At 36.2% G+C, this 20,245-nt stretch overlaps 1 protein-coding gene across 3 annotated transcripts; it reads left to right on the plus strand.

Moving 5' to 3' along the window:
- Positions 1-8,646: 8,646 nt before the first annotated feature.
- On the plus strand, positions 8,647-18,202 carry LOC113058722 (galactose-3-O-sulfotransferase 2-like). 3 transcript variants are annotated; one of them, XM_026226887.1, is made up of 5 exons: positions 8,647-9,011; positions 9,128-9,357; positions 13,675-13,785; positions 14,960-15,608; positions 16,252-18,202. In XM_026226887.1, the coding sequence occupies exons 2-5, from the start codon at positions 9,284-9,286 to the stop codon at positions 17,212-17,214; spliced, it is 1,797 nt and encodes a 598-aa protein (XP_026082672.1). In that variant the 5' UTR covers positions 8,647-9,011; positions 9,128-9,283; the 3' UTR covers positions 17,215-18,202. The 3 variants fall into 3 exon arrangements, with proteins under 3 accessions (XP_026082672.1, XP_026082671.1, XP_026082673.1); XM_026226886.1 differs by having other exon boundaries at positions 8,647-9,357; XM_026226888.1 differs by lacking the exons at positions 8,647-9,011; positions 9,128-9,357 and adding an exon at positions 13,388-13,541.
- The last annotated feature ends 2,043 nt before the right edge of the window (positions 18,203-20,245 follow it).

Below are 20,245 nucleotides of genomic sequence, written 5' to 3' on the forward strand. Positions count from 1 at the left end.
CCTCTGCATCTTTGAGCGCTGTGAGGGGAATTCAGACGTGCAGAGCATGCAAGGCACCAGAGAACTTACACGACCTGGAGGTTTTTAGTCAACAGAAGTAATTTATGAGCTTTACAGGCTTTAATGGGTTTTGGGATATTTGATCATCAGCTATTGAAAGTCAGAACAGCCAAACTTGGTAGTAGTCTAAAACTAGGAGTGTATAAGCATATTTTTAAATACTTTTTATTTAAAATGTTAACTAAAAAAAAAAAAAAACATATATATATATAATTTAAAAAATAAATTTAGCACTCTCATTAAAAATATCTAATAAAAATAATTAAATTAAGTAAATAATTTTTGAGTAATTTAAGTAACTTGTACTCTATTAACATAATCGAAAAACCATCCTCATTAGTATTGCGCTTAATTTGGCACTGAAATAAAATTGTGCAATTTCAGTATGTTATTTTTTCTTTCATTGTGACATTTTCATGAAAATTAAACACCCTAATTTTTTTTTTATTAAGTAAGTTGTAACTAATGAGCTTTATTATTGTGCTTCACTCATATACGCAATAAAATGGCAAAAGTATAATACCATCAATATATATATATATGTGTGTGTGTGTGTGTGTGTGTGTGTGTGTGTGTGTGTGTGTGTGTGTGTGTGTAACTCTTACATTTCTACATCAACCTAGTATTTGCTGTACTGATTTTAATTTATACTGGTTTTCATCCTCAAAAGATCTGTCTGGTGTTTTTTATTGTATTACATTAATAATAGACTAATGAAAGTTATCATTAAAAATAGTCAAGATCACATAGTAATAGTCAAGAGAATAACAATTTCAAAATTTCAAAAAAAAAAAAAAAAAAAAAAAATATATATATATATATATATATATATATATATATATATATATATATATATATATATATATATATATATATATATATTTAATAAAACAAATCTAAAATATTATGATAAGGATTTGTGAGAAATGTTTGGAGAGAAATAATAATAAGATTACTAATTTATACTGTGATGTGTTGATATTCTAATAAAAAAAGTATAATACTTAGAACTAGTTGTAAGACCTTGATTAATATCAGTCATTACCAGCAGATGGCGCACTGTGTTCACGAACAATACCTCACAATCATTCAATCTGAGCTGGAGGGCTTTGGTTAATAAACACTCTCTCTTCACTGTCACTTATTGCCTTCACACAACAAATGTTTCACAGAAGCTCTAAAGCACACTTTAACAGAGACAAATATGAGTTACATAATATGAGAAACAGTTACCTATGAAAGACTGCGTGTGTATTCAATGAGAACGTCTCTTTGCTTGGGGTCTGATTACTGCGAATTATAGGTAGGCCTATACAATTACATTCTACACACACACGGGTAGATATATAAAAAACTACTCATTATCATTTGGAAACTAATTTGAAAACAGGAAATGAATCACAGCAGTCTGATCTTCACACTTAATGAGCTATACTTGGCTTAACTTTGCCGCAATAAACAAATTTGAGACTATTTTGAACAAAATTTCCTGTTGTCTTCTTTCCTAATGCACTGTTTGGCTGAAGGAACAGAAACTCCAACTTCCTGTATTCGGTCCTTTTTGAAACATTTGGCAACCAGACACTTAAACTTTCTGATTACTGTTGTGAAACTAGTCCACTGTTTGCCCTATAGATATTAGGCTTATCAAACTCATTTCCTCATCACATTCCTCTTCAAACATGACAGGACTAGTGTGAATGTTATAAACCCAGAGGAAGAATCGTTACTCAGAGGCTCTTACAAAGAAGACTCCATGGGGATTTGGGTTGTTTCATTTATGTTTTAACAGATGTTTCTAATAAAACTCTTCAGGAGAAATAAAAACAGCCATGAATGAGACAATTGTTAACAGACAGAATGAATACACAAGACATTAAATTATCAGCTCAAATCTTTTGGAAGAATTAAATAAGAAAGTTTTATGTCTGGGTGAGTTTATATAGGAATCTTTGTCTTTTGACTGCAGACTTTGGTAGTTTTGCTCATCTGAGCACCGTTCGAGAATTTTTTGAGATTTGTTTGTATCTTCTGATATATATTTCTATTGTTAAAATATCAGAGAATTCAGAGAAAATGCCAGAAAGTCAATTTGTTCTTTATTTAATTGCATAGGTGCCTTGTGACAGTCGAACCATTCAAGATAAATCATTGTGAACTCTTCTGTGGTCAGACACAGGGTCAGCTGGGTGCAATGATAATACTGGATGGTTTGACTGTTATTTAAATAATATTTCCCTGTTTCCTAATGTCCAGTATATGCACACCACTTACAAGAATAATGAACAAATTACTAAAGCCAGTGAGAACACACATTTAGTCCACTGAATTGTCGAAATACACACACACACACACATACTCTCACAGAGTCTGGGGTATTGCTTTAGCTCAGTTCTACTGTTACTGTTAAAGCAGGTCACAACACAGAAGGAACACTGTCCGACTGAGAGCGAGAAAGACTGAGACAAAGGGAAAGGGAAGAACAGAATGCAAGAGAAGCAAGGAAAGGAAAAGTAGCAGAAACAAACGACGGGTGGTCTGTGAGCAGAGAGAGAGAATGGAAAGAGAGGTCAGAGATGAGAAATGGAATGTAAACCAGTAGAAACTTTCAAAGTAAACAAGATTTTTTTGTCATTGTCTGAAGAAAGTGTGAGCACTGTTATCTCATGTAAAACATGCCACAATGTAAGTGTTGTTATGTGGCTGCTAAGGTGCTCTGGATGGTTGCTTAGGTCAAAAGAGCATCTATGGATGATATTCAGCTCTCTAAATAGGTCTAGGGTCCCTCCATCAATGCAAAACTATAGTAATATTTGCACATTTTATTGTCTGCCTCAGCAAGATAACAATAGCAGACCTCGCTTCAACAACTGCTTGCAAAACCCTTAACCCTGAGTATGTCTTTACTCTTCACTATTTCTGACAGACGACAGTCCAGAAGTCATTCATTCCTGATGGAGATCAATGGAATTCCATGGAGTTGCATGAAGTTCCGATCATGGGCGTGAAAACTTTTTTAGATCTGATTTGAACTGTGGATGACTAAAATATTTCGATTTTTTTAAACAAATGATGTTTGGTGCATTGCATTCACATCAAAACTGTGAGCAAAACATGAGCATTACCAATATTTGTCCACTAAAACATTATTATTTGTACAGTATTGCTCTTAAATTAATATTTTTTCTGAGCTAAGAAATATCTATTAATTGTTAAACGACATTGGTTTTCTTTCAAACAGCTGATAACACTTTATATTATTCACAAGTAATTCACAAGACTGTGTATTCAAATCAAAACTATAAGTTAAATTTGCTACTTAGACTGTAAGGTTGTTAAGTTTAGATAATGGGTTAAGGGATCTAAAATCATGCAGAATAAGACATTAACAGTGAGAATGGGTCCTTAAAATATAGTGTACTCTAATTATCTACATTGATTAGCCCTAAAAAAGAGACTTTTTTTTCTTTCAGACATATTGCCGTGGAAAACAGTGCTAGAAAGATCATGGTCATGGGTTTGATTCCCAAGCAAAACAAGAACTGATCAAATGTAAAAATGTCTACCTTAAATGCAATGTAAATAGTTTTGGATAAAATTGATTGCCAGCCGTATCATAGTGAAGGTTAATTCTATCTTTTCTCTCTATGAGTTTTGGTGTTTGCTTTCCTATCCACAATGAAGACCTGAACAGTGGATGCCTTCTATATTTCGAGACAGGAGATGCTTCACCCTGTTTGAAAGACTTTCTATTTGTTGCAAGAGCCTAGTACAACACTGTTTTCCCCAATTCTGTGTTCAATATTTCAAGGAGGTCAGTTGTTTGTCAATGTGTCTGACTTCACTTTACGAGCAACATTTGTACCAGACGTCAATTGTGCCAGTCTGTTCGCTGATCAACAAATTCGGATGCTTCTGCTCACTACCTAGAAAACATTCTAACATGTTTGTGAAAAGATTAAAAGCTTGTTTTTTATTTCTTCAACATTTGCTTTCAGGTCTTGTCTTTGAGGAGCAGGATGATTAAAAGTCTCTGGCTTTGTTCGAGTCGATTGGGCCTCGTCTCTAAAGTAGGTTTTTTCTAAGCCAGACATAATATGAATCCCCAAAGAGTTGAAACGGGAACACCGCCTCCTTAGTGACCACTGACACTTTTTGTGATGATGACTTGACTAGATCTGATGGAAAGTGAGAGATCGAGAAAGTGAGATAAAAAAGTATGGTTTTTGGGAATTATTTCTCTCTTGGGGCTGTTCAGGTTTACTGGTCTAAAAATACTAATCCTACTTATATAGAACTGAACTAAGTGCTCTGAATATACTGAAATCAAGAAGACATGGAAAAGGACACATGTTCCTTCGAGCGAGTCACTTCTTAGAATTCATTGGGACTTTATGTGTGTGTGTGTTTACTGGGGTCCAGACAGCGCTGGCATTGTTTGAGCATTCAATAAAATGAGTGAATCATCAAGAAAGCATAACAGACTACAACACACACACACACACACACCAGAATGAGAGTCCAAACAGCTGAGAAAAACATCACAATAACCCAGAAGTAATCCACACCACTCCAGTCCATCAGTTAATGTCTTGTGAAGTGAAAAGCAGCATGTTTGTAAGAACCATACCATCAAGACAGTTTCAGCTCCAAACTGTTGCTTTTGGTTAAAATATGAGTCCTCTATCCATAATATTGCTTTCTCCATTGAAAAAGTTGTCTTGTCTGAATCAGTAAAGAAATATGCACAGATCCAAGAGATTATGATTAACTGATGGACTGGAGGAGATTAGTTATGGATTATTGTGATGTTTTTATCAACTGTTTGGACTCATTCTGACGGCACCCATTCACTGCAGATGATCAACCGGTGAGCAAGTATTTCTCAAAATCTGTTCCCATGAAGAAACAAACTATTCCATATCTTGGATGGCATGAGGGTGAGTAAATTAAAATTGTATTCTTCTTCATAATAATAATAAAACAAATAAAAGATTCATAATAAATAAATGATTAACAGCTAAGACTATGAAATGAATGTGGTTATATAGTATAATTATTTTGGTCTGGAAGTATTTTATAAGAGATGTTTGGGTTTGTACTGAAATCTATGACTTTTGAACCATTATATAAATGTTATTATTCAACAAATTTGTTGTTGTATTTATTGCATATGTTAAAAGTCTCTTTTTCACCATTGGGCTATTTTTTTCACATGTGCTCCGTTTATTTCACTCCAAATTTATTTTAACATGTTAACTGTTCTACATCTGTCTCTTTACAGGCTCTGAATAGGACTGTTGTATCCAGTGGCTTGTGGTAAGTAGAGAGAGATTTTGAGCATGTGAGCATGTACATTATGTGAGCATGTCTGTACAAGGAAGAATGAGATAAGAGAAGATAGGAGAGAAATGTACATTTAAAAAGAAAAAAAAATGCAGTGTAGAACACCAAATAATGGAGAGCTAGACATTCCTGAGCTGAAAGAACATCAATTTGTCAAACAGGGATGGAAAGCATCTGGTTCTGATGGAGAGCAAATTGATGGAGTCCAGCACTTGGGCTTATGGGTAATGTAGTCCATACTGAGTTTTTTTGGCTGTGAAGAGAAAAATGAGAAAAAGGAAGTCATAGAATAGTTTCCAAAGTGGTTAAAGTGGGAATGGTTTTAACGTGCCAACTCTGCTCTTTTTTTTTTTGTTTAGTTTGACTGAAAAAATGTTCCTCCTCAGACTCCTGCTTTGTAGAATTAACTGATCGCTCTCATATTTATGGCCTATTTACACTTATTCACTTAATGTTTCTTAATTGTTTAAACTGCTTTGCAAATTTTTTACATGCACGTGAAGGTTTCTCCAAAACTTAATACAGGCATGATTTTTCCTATTAGTGGTATTTTCAATTAAAACCAGTGATGGTGCTAATGCTGTTTAGAATGAGAAAGTTTTACATACATGGCAAGCAAAACTCGAATGCATCTTTTATGTGTCTCAAGTGTTGTTTATGTTCACTTCATTCTTGTATAAACCCAGGGTTTATAGATTTTGTGTGTCTTTCTGTCTATAATTCATTTTCATGAATTCAGTGGTTCTTTTCAGTTTTTGTCTCGTGTCAGTGACTTTGCATTAATGCAAGAGAAAGGAGAGAGAGGGGCTGTTGTATAAATCCAGATCTGGTTTCTGAGACTTCTTTTTTTCTGTATAAAACTTTAAAGGGCTTGTTGCATTATTCACCACTTCAACCACAGGACACACACACACACACACATGCTTATTTTAAACCACTGAGAGCCTGCTTCTTCTTCTGTCTTTGCGTGTGTGTTTTGGTTCACTGAATGTTATAGGTGATGTTTGACTTTTAATGGCTGTAGTGGGAGAGTGTGTGGTGATTTAACAGGACTTGTGGGGAGTATTTGGCTGAGATGGTCAGTGCGCAGTATATCATTATGTACTTTTAGCAAGTAGTTATAATGTTGAATCACACATGACAGTGAAAGATGGTCTTCAGAAATCCACCAGGACATTCACGCGTTCACAACACGCGCTCACACACTGGCGTTATTCTGTTTCCACTGGGTTAATGGTAGCAAATCTGAGCCTATAGTCAAACTTTAAATTCCAGGTCCATGTGTGACACCATTATCAAATAAGAATAATTTACCTTGGGTGATTCAGGGATATGCTGTTTATTACAGCAATAAACACACATTACTTTGAGAGCTTAAAGAGTAAGTAAATTGAAAAAAAAGGGAGTGCGAGAGAGAGAGAGAGAGAGAGAGAGAGAGAGAGAGAGGGAAATATATGGGTCTTATTTGAGCGTCACTGTTGGATCAGCAAACACCAGGGCCCAGCTGTACTCCCACATCACTGTTTAAACACACACACACTGGAAAAGGAGTACTGCTTGCCTCAGTTTAATAGTGTAATATGCTAAACCGTAAATTTTATACACCCACGTCAAAGATAAGCTACACACTTCAACACCAATTACTTACAATGTAAATGATGAACAAAACAGATTTTTTCTTATTTGAAATATTCATCAGTCCTTTATATAGATGATAGATTAACCTTTTCTGAAAAGTCTAACATTTAATTTTGGCTTGACCTTTTATTTCATATATTTAACATAGATTTTCAATGTACACAAGTTTGGTTCGTTATGATTTCAATTGAATGAGTTACACCTGGGTGCAACAAGCACACAATCTTTGTGTGTTTTTGTGTGTCTTTGTATGAACTGAGAAATGGAACAGCATATTTTTTGAACACATGACCTTCTCTCTCTCTCTCTCTCTCTCTCTCTCTCTCTCATTTTTAATGTGGTAGAATAATTGAATTATTGAACGCCCCCCTCTCATTTTCAGCTATTTATAGAGAGATGCCTGAAGGCAGAATTTTGTATCCAACTATTGTGCTAATGTAAAGCTATAGCATGTACTGTCCTACTGCACATTTTAAACTGGTGTGATATTACTTTATATTCATGATTTTGTTTTTGTTTTCATGCTGGTTTAATATGCATTTGCTGCACTGCAAATTACGGCAGTTTTTATACTGGTATACTAGCATGTTTTACACAAAATGCAAATGTAAAAAAAGGTGATCAATGTTGTTGTTCTGAAAGTCCTGATACAGACATTAGAAACTGCTGCTGTGATAGAGTACATTGATGGTGAATGGTACGTGTCAGGGTTATTTGCACAGATGAACAGTGCGAGGGAATTCTGTGTGGGTGTCCTATGTTTGGCGGTTGTCCTGCTTCCTGTTGGAGCTGTTGCTGTGGCAGGAGAGCTTTCCCAGACGATTCGGCAGGCACTCTCTGCCAGACTGATCGATTGGTGGAAAAGTGTCAGCCTGCAGGCTTTTACCGATGATGTCATCATTATCGATCTGTCCGTGGGCTGAAATTAAACAAAATAGAAAGTGCTTCCTTTCTTATTATGCATGTGAGTGCAATCACTGCAGGAAGCACTGAGCGACGCAGCACAATGTTTTTTTTATGAACCACAGTAGTTTATTCAGCTGTTGATGCTTTTTGTGGGAATGTGTGCTTGTACAGTAAAACTTTTAATAAGTAAAATACTGAAAATAATTATGATAATGATATAGATAATCTTGCCTATATTATCATCAACAAGACATACTTTTTTTAATGAGACTTTTTGTAATTTACAGTGAAATCTGTTAAAGCATGTGCTCATAAGTCCTTGAATGATACAACACTGATTATATTTTGTCTATAATAATATATTATTTTATTTTTATTATTTTGCTATTTACAAAGGGGTGTCTCCATAGGTAGTTAAAAATATTCAAATTTTGTTCCTTAATTGTCATTATTTTCTTACATATATATATATATATATATATATATATATATATATATATATATATATATATATATATATATATATATAGTACATATAGGCTAGCTATATATATTCTATATACTATTTCTATTTGTAAATTTTTCTGATAAGCATTGGGTGAAAAAAAGAAACTTGCAAGTCACTCTTTATGTACTGTATACACTTTGATCCTCCGTTCTTTGCTTACTTTGTCCTCCTCTTTCTTGTATTCTTGTCTCCTCTTTTTACCTGCTGCTCTCCTGGTATTAGTACAGTTTCTTTATTTATCTTTATTTTGCTCCAAGCAATCACAGTGTTCAGAGTTTCAGCATCAAGTTCCCTCATCAGGGAAGAACAACAAGGGCACATAGAACGGATTATACTTCTTGCTCTCCTCCAAGGCCATCAGTGCACACAGAAAGAGAGAGAGAGAGGGAAGACAGGTGTGCTCAGTCTCTAATAAACTCAGTATGATCACAGGAAGGCACTGAAGTTGATTACGTCTCCTACCATTACTATTAACATCATTGCTTGTGTCTTAAACACCCAGCTTTTAGGAATGCTCCTCTAACTCAGGACGTGGTTTCTACATTCTTTCCCGGTATTACTACATTAAATCTACCTTTTCTGTCATAGCTGTACATTTCGCCAATGGAAGCTTTGTTTATCTTTCACTGGATCCTTTTTTCTGTCTAGTTCTCTCTCTCTTTTCCTCAGAACCAATCGGTTGTTAGCGGGAGGAGTCCCAGCAGTGGACCCGGGGGACGGATAGCGGTGTTTCACGAGTTCGGAGGAGCGTTTGACGACTCCGGAGGTCCGAGGGCTGGTGGGGGGACTTGTTCGGGGGAGTCGTCTCCGGTACAAGCGAGCGACATGCTCCCGCATCAGAGAATCGCGGGCCGAGAGCGGAGAACATTTCACTTGGGAACCCCATCACCGTGGGCCACGTAAGTGAACTCTGAATTTACAATATAGATGCCTCGGTATTCGCTTTCCTTTCAGAATGCATCTTACTTACCGTCTTAGAAAATTGTGAGTGCACCGCTGGATGCGCGAGGCGCGCCGGGTCACCCCGATGATGCGCGCGCTCCTTCTGAAACTCTTCACCGCTTTGTTTATTGTGTTTCAAAGAACCAATTAGAGTTTTATCCGGTCTCATTGTTTTATTTCTCACTTAGTGACAATATATAGGCTGCACAGATCCCACAGTCGCACAAATTAAGTTGTATTTAATGTTCTCTAGTTTTCTAGTTTACTTTTCTGTTATTCTGTTATCAAATTCATGTATTTAATTTGTGTTTGTGAATACAGTTTCCATGTATTCAGTTTCCATGTACTGTATTCTGTTCTTCAAAAGATTATTTTTTTTTTTTACTCCTGTGAAACAAAAGTTAAAGTAGTTATCATAATTTTATTGACAATGACATAAACCATCTATGTTGAAGAAACAGATGTTTGTGTTAGACATTGAATCTGGTTGGGGTCCATGGATGCATTATAACATACTGGGAAGATGCGTTCATTTATTCCCACCCTAAATAATTAAATACCATTATGGAAAAATGGCATACAAGTGTGTTTTGTGTGCATGTGTTATAAAGTGACAAAAGATTGAGGTTGAGCTGCCTATAGATGTTTCTGTGGCCGAAGGTTTTGATAGGTTTTGTTAGTTAATTTTTTTTCCTCTTGTTTGCATCTGTTTCTCTCTCTGTGACCACAGCCTTCACTAAGTCACTGTTTTTCATAATGAGGGGGAAAAATAGTTACCATGTATTGTGGTGTTTTACAGTTCAAAACATGTTGAGGATAAACATTCATATGTTCAGTACTTGTAGGAATATTGTTTAAAATGTGACAATACCAAGTCTTTATGCCCTCCAATTCTTATAAAACATTTAAACAGTTAACTTGTTCATGAGGTTATAAAATCTTTTGGAGAGATAAATACAGGCTGTTCTCGTTAGCATGCTGGAAAATAGTTTAAAGCTGTTTACCTCACTCCTTTATTCATCTTTTGATGAATTAAAAGCAGACTTCCATTTCAAACTCAATTTCATGCAAGTCAGTATGGTCATTAAAAAGTATTGTTTTCATATTTTCACAAGAAAATATGTTTAGATTTGTAACCTTGACTGTATTCATCGTGAAATGAACTTGTGGATGCTTAGACAGGAGTCCATTTAGACAATATAATTCAATTTAAACCCACACATACTTTAAAATGGATCTCTTGTGGTTTGCGTTGAAGACAAAAAGTAAATGGCTGATTTGCTCTGTCTTTTGTGAAGTAACTTGGATCTTAAACAGTTCTGCTGGAGTTTTTTGTACTAAAGGACTGCTGTTTCAGCAATAGTGGTTTCCTTGGTCTGAAGAAAAACATTCTCTGTGCATGTGTGACCGCAGTCTAATTTTAACCCGGTAGATGACTGTCTGTAATTAATTTATTTTTTATTTTTGGGTGAACATGCATTTAACATACAGCCATTATTTTCTTTTCATTAATATCTGGCAACAAAAGTGAGTACACCCTAAGTGATCATGTTAAAACAGTGTCAAAAGTGTCAATATTTTTTGTGTGAGCACCATTGTTATCTAGCAGTGCCTGAATCCTCCTAGGCATGGAATTCACCAGAGCTGCTCAGGCTTTTGCTGGGATCCTCTTCCATTCCTCCATAATGACATCACAGAGCTGCTGGATGTTAGACGCACCGTGCTTCTCCAACTTCTGCTTGAGGATTCCCCACAGGTTCACGCTCCAGGAGGTGGGGTCCTCTAGGTCCATTTCCTTTGGGGGCTGGTGTGACAAAAAGAGGAGAAAATACATTAGCACTAGCAGGCAGAGCAAGCTCACTGTTCACAATGTGCAAATTATGAACGTATCTCTGAGGGGAACTGACTGTCTTATGAAACAGTTTAGATGGCATTTTCCTTTCACCTTGCCTCAGTATAATGCATTTAGTGTTAACACCTGTAATTAGGGATGGGAACCCTAAATTCTTATTCAGAACCGGTTTTGTTCTTTGAAAGGATGCTACGAATTGAATAACAGACACACCTCCCTGCCTCTTTAATTAGTGAGCACATTGATTCCAATGACGCGCATCCACAAACTCTTTGTGCTGTCCCGTCTTTAATTGCCGAACACATTGTTTTCCACGACTGTATGTGCACTTGCACCTTTGATAACTGCACATTGTTTTGTCTGACTGTACATCTAATGGCAGCCCGCTGCACCTGACGCCACTAAATTACATTATAATTGTCCCATATTGTCATTAATATACATAATGGCTTCAACTTGGACCACTAAATAAATAGAGTGCTGTTGTTATACAAGTACGAGGGTTAGATTATTTAGTGTACAGGCAATTTCAAGAGTGATAAACAAAGTGATAGAAAATATTTATTTTAATGCATTTTTAAATGTTTAAAAATGTGGAAACCACTCATTGCATCACACCATCTCCTGACTGCATTATAATTTGGAAAATAGGGACTTTATGGAGAGTGTGTATACATGTTTAAGTTTAACCGTTTAGATTTAATCAATTAAGGGAAATTAACAAGTGTCCTCAAGGGACTATTTGGCCAACAAGCTTATTCCTGCTTGAAAAGCAAAACGTTATTGATGGGTAAAAAACATAAACTTTGAAACACATGCTGATTGATGGACTAGCATTATTCAACCTTACTTACTACCTTCCAGCAAACGCTACATTCAGTGAAGGTAAAATAACAAAAAACATAGTTCATTTAAATGAAACCAGAAGCCGAACCAGAAAATTTCTAAAAATACCCCACCCTACTTATAAAGATCTGTACACTGTAATATATGTTGCATTTTGACATTCCCAACCTTTAAATTAAGTTGACAGTAAGTTATAAACAGTGTTGAACATTGAGTAGTTGAGTATTGTGCATTTTTCCTTACCATATTTCTTAATAACTGTTTAATGATTTTAATGGAACCGGAATCAGAACCGGAACCGTTAGGTGGAACCGGAACCGGAAAATTTCTAACGATTCCCAACCCTACCTGTAATCAAGAAAACAATGCATCACTGCTGTTCCTTAAGCGCCACCTGCTGACAGAGAGTGAATTTGCATTATCATTAAGCCCATCTGCTGTTTGGTATGTTTTATGTAGCCTAATTTCACAAAGCTAATTTCAGACCATTCAGTTTTTGCTTTATGTTTTGAAATGATTCAGTCTAATTTAGATAAAAAAATATAGGCTAATAAAGTAACTAACCATATTCTTCCTTTACTCATATATTTTTATTCTATCTTGTCTTTCGCTTAAATACATTATAAATCATCCCTAAATTTAAGAATGTCTGAAATAAAAAAAATACGATTTAAATGTTAGTATTGTAGCTGCCTTTGGATGAGAATGTTCTCTACTTCAACTACCTGAGTTAATTTCAATTTATTTACTTTGTGTGTCTTTTCATATTTTATTTGTTTTACGTCATAAATATATGCTGTTTCTGTGTGAATGATCAGTGGTAAAATTGGCTGCCACCGAAGGAGAACAAGCTAAAATCTTGCCTATAGGGCACCAAAATGGTCTTCACACAACCCATATTTGTCATCTCTGACTGTTCTGTCTAAGCCTGGCCTATCCCTGCTGTCTTGGCCGCAAAGCAGCCTCATAATTATATGGCTGGAGTCTAAATAAACATTTACAATTTCCTCAGTTTCTGATCTGTCATTGTGATCCATTGTTTTCCTATGGTATAAATCTTTATTATTATTATTATTATTATGCATCAAATATTAAACAAATACTATGAATAAAATACAGAACAGTTAGAACCTCTACTTTACAAACAAGGGAAAACATATCACACCTTGTAAAGTTTCACCAACAAATTTACATAAATAAAGACAAATAACTAAAATAAAAATAAAGAAATAAATTAATACATAAGATAATAAAAAAATCTAAGCATATACAGAGGAAAACTGCATGTATCTGCGCTCGCCCTCTCATTGCGTAATTTCCGGTTTGGCGTTGTTGAAGTGCATTTTTCTTTCTTAATGGGGTCTAACCTGCAGTATGCCCTTTAATAACAGGAACTGCTGATGCCTTCGCAACATTTGCGTCGCTGAACACAATGGTTCAACGGTTAGATAATCGATCATCAAATGATCTCCCACATTACACTTGGCCTTATCGTCTGTTCAGCTAGAATGTATATGCACATATATCATGCACATATCTCACTAACTGTTCTTCTTTCTGACCCGTGTGTTTGCAGGTGCGTGAGAGCGGCGTGCTGCAGTCGCATGCGCTTCATGTGGTTCTCTCTGATGTTCCTGACGGTCCTCTGCGTGGCTCTGCAGATGATGGGAGTCGCCCGACAGGCCAGGTAACTCATGGTAACTTATGCATCGACATCGGTCATAAACAGACCGAGGAAGGCTTCAACTTTGCATTTGACGATATTTCAATTAAGGGCAATACAAATACATTGTTAAGGTTACGAACTTATTATAAGCATATTTTGTAAACATATTACAGCGGTTCTCAATTCAAGTCCTCGCGCCAGCCTGCTCTGCACATTTTGTATGTCACTTTTATCTACTCCAATGATCCTCAAATCTGGCTCGGGAGATCCACTGTCCTGCAGACTTTAGCTCCAATCCTAATCAAACTAACCTACCTGTGATTTTCTAATGATCCTGAAGTCATTGCAAACTCGTGTGTTTGATTAGGGTTACAGCTAAACTCTTTCGCGAGCCAGATATGAGGATCACTTCTCCATTCGAACATAAGTGCCCTGAGAAGTGAACATCACAGGATATTCCGCCTTGATTCCAGTTCGAAGAGAATGTATATGTTCCATTTAAAGTGCATTGAACTGTGCGAGGCGTGCATTTAAATTGTATTTATTTGAATATGTATATTAGATCACGCTTGTTCGTGTGTGAAGACGTTGGACAGCGCAAATCCGTGAATGAATGTTCAGAAGTGAGGTAACTTGAACAGATTTCCCCTGCTCAGGGAGTAGGGAGCAATGGACACTGTGTAGGGACCATGTCAGTGGGAACACAGTTCATGCACGGAGCTCACTTCTAACGAGCTGATTATCTGAATCAGGTGTGTTAACAGAGAGACATACAACATGTGCAAGGCAGGGGTCTGGAGGACTGGAATTGAGTACAGCTGTCATATGAATATAATATCTATTCTTAACAGCTTGCATTGTTTTTATTTTATTTGTTTTAAAAGCAGTGTAAAAAAAAAAAAACTTGACCAAGTTACAAACTTATAAACATATAAGAAGTATTATAAACATCTCAGATTTAACAGCTTGCATTGGACAATATGCAATGTAAATATCTTGTCAAAATTACTGATTAATTATGAACGTAAATATTTTATTATTATATTTGACTCTGATTTTACAGCTTGCATGGGACAATATTTACATTAATGGGATTATATTATAGAGGCCAAAAATATGATTGATTTGTGTTGGTTCCATAAGGAATGGTTGGTTCCATTCCATCTCTCTCTCATATTCTCATTCTCACTCTCAGGAGCTCCAAGGAATTGAAACTTGTGAGCGAGCAGCTGGTCAGAATGCCTGCAGAGATGCACGGGCCCATAAAGAACAGAGACAGGAAAAATCTTTGGACTGTCTCAGCAGCCATTTTTGAGGAACCAGTAGACCAGCAACCTTTCATACAAAGAAAAGACAAGAGTGAAAACCCTCATTCAGAAGAGGAGAGGGTCCAAGTCTTGGAGGATACAAGAAAAAAGCGTTCTAGCACTACCAAAGCAGCTCCACCAATAGAGGCAAATAAACTATGGCTTGACCAAGATTTTCCAAAGAAACCACAGAGGCCAGATTTCCCCAAAAGGATCCCAAAAATGAAAACACCTCCACCCTCTGATGACAAAGCTGATAAACATGCAGTAAAATCACTAGTTGACGACACTGTGATGTGTCAGCCCAAAAACCATATTGTCTTCCTCAAGACACACAAGACCGCCAGCAGCACCATACTGAACATTCTCTATCGTTATGGGGAAAGCCATAATCTGACCTTTGCCTTGCCAGCGAAAATGCAGAGCCAGTTATTTTACCCAATATTCTTTGCAGCACACTTTGTGGAGGGTGTCAGGTCTCGCAGCGTGAAGGAGTTCCACATCCTGTGCAACCACATGAGATTCAGATCACAGGAGGTCAGTCCGAGAGCACATTACCCAGCCTTTGGAGGCTGTTGCAGGATTGGATAAATGATAGAATATCCATGATATTAAGCTAAGACACAAAAGGCAAAAACATTTTTTCATGCACTGGTCAATTTTGAGATTTTGAACTCTATCATTCACCTGGTTTATATTACAATTTAGACCTAAAACAGAGTTGGAAACTTTTTTTTTCTTTTTCTGGCTGTTGATGGTGACAGCAAAACAATTATCCTAGTGATGCATAAGAACAGATAAAAATATAATGCTTTTTTTATTTTTAATATTTATTTACTCATTTATTTTGTATCTATAATGTTTAATTTGGAGTGTGGCTGTTTTTTTTGCAGCACAAGGTTAAAAAAAAATGACAATGCATTAAAACTTGGACGCTTTTTGATTAAATTGCATTATGTTGCTTTTTTTTTTACTTAATTGTATTTATTATTCTGTGTTTTCAATGTTATATTAAACATTAAATGCCTTGTATCAATAACCTTTGAGGTGAATATTTTTGCAATTTTGTCAAGACTCGAGCAAGAGGTCAAAATTTCATCAGCATGTACTCTAAAACAGTGATGAAAAGCTGAATATAATATTTTATTCATAAGTCTGTATTGTCTTTTCTGACTTGCAGGTCAGGAAAGTGATGCCTAAAGATACATTCTACTTCTCCATTCTTCGGAATCCAGTGGCGATGATGGAATCTCTGTTTGTTTACTACAAATCAATCCCAGCTTTCCGTGGTGTCAAAAGCCTTGAGGAGTTCCTGATCCAGGGTGGGCGGAGCTACAATGCGTCTGTGCCTTATAACCACTATGCACGTAACATTTTGACCTTTGACTTCGGTCTGGATAATACAGCACCTAAGAGCGACACCGAGCTGGACAAACGTAGCGCCGAGGTCATCGCCGCTGTGGAACGTGACTTTCCGCTGATCCTCATCTCAGAGTATTTTGATGAATCGCTGGTGCTTCTAAAACATGCCCTCTGCTGGTCACTGGATGACGTTTTATCTTTCCGCCTCAACAGTCGCAGTGAGCGCTCGCGCAGGCCCTTGAGGACAGAGACCGCAGAGCGGTTAAAAGAGTGGAATTCACTTGACTGGCGATTGTATCAGCACTTTAATGCCACTTTTTGGAAACGCATAGAATCCACACTCGGGCGGGTGAAGCTCCAACAGGAAGTTATACTTCTGAGGGCAAAGAGGAGAAAGCTTGAGAAAACATGTCTTCAGGAAGGAGGGGCGGTAGATCCTGCGCAGGTCCAGGATTCATCCCTGAAGCCCTTTCAGTATGGTGTAGCAGTTATTCAAGGTTATAACCTCCGACTGGGGTTAAACAATGACACTCGTCAGCTTTGTCAGAGGTTGATTACACCTGAGCTGCAGTACACCTCAGCGTTGTACACTAAACAGTTCCCTCAGCTGAGTGCCGCTGCTGCTGCGAAAAAAAAGATTGGGGTTTCCAGAAGCACCGCAGTGCACAGAGCTGTTGAGCGCAATGTTGAGACAAATGTTCACACAGCAATGATGAACAAAACCTCACATAACAATACTAATAAAGTCAGCATGCATGAACAGCTTAAACAGTTTAGCTAATTCTGTTTCAGCGCAGGTGACTCTTATGAGGAAGTTCAGTTTAGTGAATCAAAACCATGCATCCCAACCAGAAAGAAGTCACTGAAGAATGAATCATTCAAAAAGACAGGTTTGATTAATTGTTCACTGAACTGAATCCAGCGAGGCACTGAAGCAATGTCTGACTCCCTTACCTAACTAAAAGTGATCATTATTTCCAGTGATATCCATATCGAAATGAACCAAGGATTTTGTCAGTATCATTTCAGCATTATTCGTCTTCTTTACCTTGTTTGCACTTTCTGTTTGAAAATAAATCATCTAATTTGTATGATTTTAGATTGGAAGAGGCCTTTCAGCTGTTGTTTGTGTTTTTGTAAAATGCAAACCTTTCTGCTCATTATGGCTAAGCTGGTTTTCTAGTAACAGTGGTTTAGGTTTCCAGAGTGAGTCAGAAGTTAAAATAACATGGATAAAGTGTGTTTGGCCTATGCAAAAGTACAGCTTCGCCTGAACTTGGTTTTTGTTATAATGCTTGGAAACCGATTTATACAGCAGTATTGTGAATAACTTGGAGAACAGGCATCCACTTTGTAAATCCAGCTGTTTATTTCTGCAGCATGTGACAACTGATTTGTGGTTAAATGTCACTGGAAGAAAATGGAAAATATGTCACTGGCAATCTCAGACACATAAATCAGAGCCTAATGCAAAATACTTTGAACGGATCTGTTCGATTTTTTTTGTGATGTTTCCGACATTCCAATCTTAGAAGTGTTCTATAAAAGCACTAAGGTCACACACATTTACAGTTTGCTCGTGCTGTGGCATAGTTGTGCACAGGACAAATAAGAGCTGCTGGTTTGAGTCTGACCTGGTTCACGTCCTGATCCCATTTTAGCTTTCTCTCCCTTTTCTCTCTGCATTCTGCAGTCCTATAAATAACAGCAAAACACCCCTAAAATAAAATGTGTGACCTTCATTGTATTAGATAAAAATATCAAACCAGGTGAAATCAACAAACAAAATATATTAGAATTTTCTCAGAATGAACTGGTGTTAATCTGATACTTATAAAGTCAGCAGACACATCAGATCGATCACATACAGTATAGTTCATATGAACATGATCCAAGTCTGAAAGTCCAAATAATTTTTTAATTGGTTAATTTGATAATTTAAAGCCTAATAAATGTAATTTCATATTGAAAAGTGAACTTGGGCTATATTTCTTCAAAATAAACACTGTTGGTTTGGTGTTTTATTATGCAACACAATGACAAGTGTGGTATAAGTGTTCAAGTATTTAATGAAGCCTCTGTTTCTCACAAGTGCAGCCCTAATTAATGTAAATGTTCTGTATAACGATGGATTTAATTCAGTGGCCCTCTAAAACCGGTCTGGAAACCCTGTGCATCATTGAGGTCCATTTTAATTGTGAGAGCAGACTAACGGTATGCTAAGGGATAATGCTGATTGTCAAGTTTTACCAGCCTTCATAAAAAAAAATCTGAACCAAAGTCTCAGAGCTTTAATCTAAAACTTCGCTTTAATGATATTGAGCAATATAATGTATATGTGTGGCACCTTATTTCAAATCTACAGTATATTTGCAACTGTTTCATATTTATTAATAAAAGATGATTCTCTGGTGATGGCTGTCTTCTGTCACTCAGCCAAAAGCCAAAGCTGTGTCTGAAGGCTAGCGTTCACTGAGATATTGTTCATCAGTATTGTTAAAAGAATGTATTTGGATAGACATGAAAGGCTTTTTAAACATCTTGGATTTTAATATGGGGATCTGAGTTTGTCACTAACCAAACACATTTTAAAGCTTGTGTCCACATGCCTCGACAGCAGAACATTAAACGAGTCGACAAGCAACCCACCTGCTACATAAAACAACAGTTATTGAGCATCTTCAGTGACTAGCAAATCACCCCAATTTGAATGGGTTTAAAACCTCATGCTCACATTTTTTAGTGTTGAAATCACTATGAGCTATTTTAATATTAAGCATCCATGCATGAGTCCATGTGGCTTTGGGAACCATGAACTTTGCTGTTGTCCACATTTTAAGATTTAAAAAAAAAAAATTAATTACCTATAATAAATCATACATACAAAATAATAATAATTTAGTATGTATAATTTATTATAGGTGATTTAATGTTATTAAATGCAATCCATTTAAATAATTTAAGTTATTTTAATACTGAATTAAATTAAATGTTATTTCATCACCACAAACACAAAATATAAGTTCACCTATTATTTTGATGCATGGTTATTGAACAAATGGAATGCAATTTTAAGTATTTTATATATATATATATATATATATATATATATATATATATATATATATATATATAATTTTACTGTAACCATGATACAACTGCATCCATCAGGTCAGTAACCCACGCATTGAAATTAAAACATTTATTTTACGTTTTTACGTGTTTGTGTCGATGACTGTCGCCCTCTTGTGGAGACACGTGGAAGCACTTTAGCACGCTGCTGCAGGTTCATAGCTTCCCTCCAAACAACACAAACATTCGAGAATGTCTCTTTGGGTTTGCATCTACAGATCCAGTTGGAGATGTATCAGTTGGACTAGCTTTGGTGAGTAACTAACCGGATAATACATGACTGCTCAGTAAAAAGTGGAGTTGTGCAATTAGGAAACTAGTTACCACAAAACTTATGAGAAAAAGCACACAGACACTCTGGCCAATTAGAAACAGAAGAGCATTTAACGTTGTTTAACAAGAATTTATCGATTTCTTTTAAATTTTTTATGTGAAAAATCAGAAAATAGTGTTCAGAAGTGATGTGTAAATAGTGTAAACAGAAGCCTAACTCTTCAAATTGAGGCAATTTGCAATCCTTCAAACTTTGCAAGTCAAAAGCTGTTTTGTTTATTTAACGTTACCTGTTTATTGACTGTGATTCAGAACACCAAATTATTTCAGTTTATCCGATAACTAGCTATAGTAGCAATGGTATTTTGTTGAAAACTGATTAATCATGTTAATTAAAAAAAAAAAAA

The sequence above is a fragment of the Carassius auratus genome, chromosome 40 (assembly GCF_003368295.1).
Source record: "Carassius auratus strain Wakin chromosome 40, ASM336829v1, whole genome shotgun sequence".
NCBI classification, from domain to species: Eukaryota; Metazoa; Chordata; class Actinopteri; order Cypriniformes; family Cyprinidae; genus Carassius; species Carassius auratus.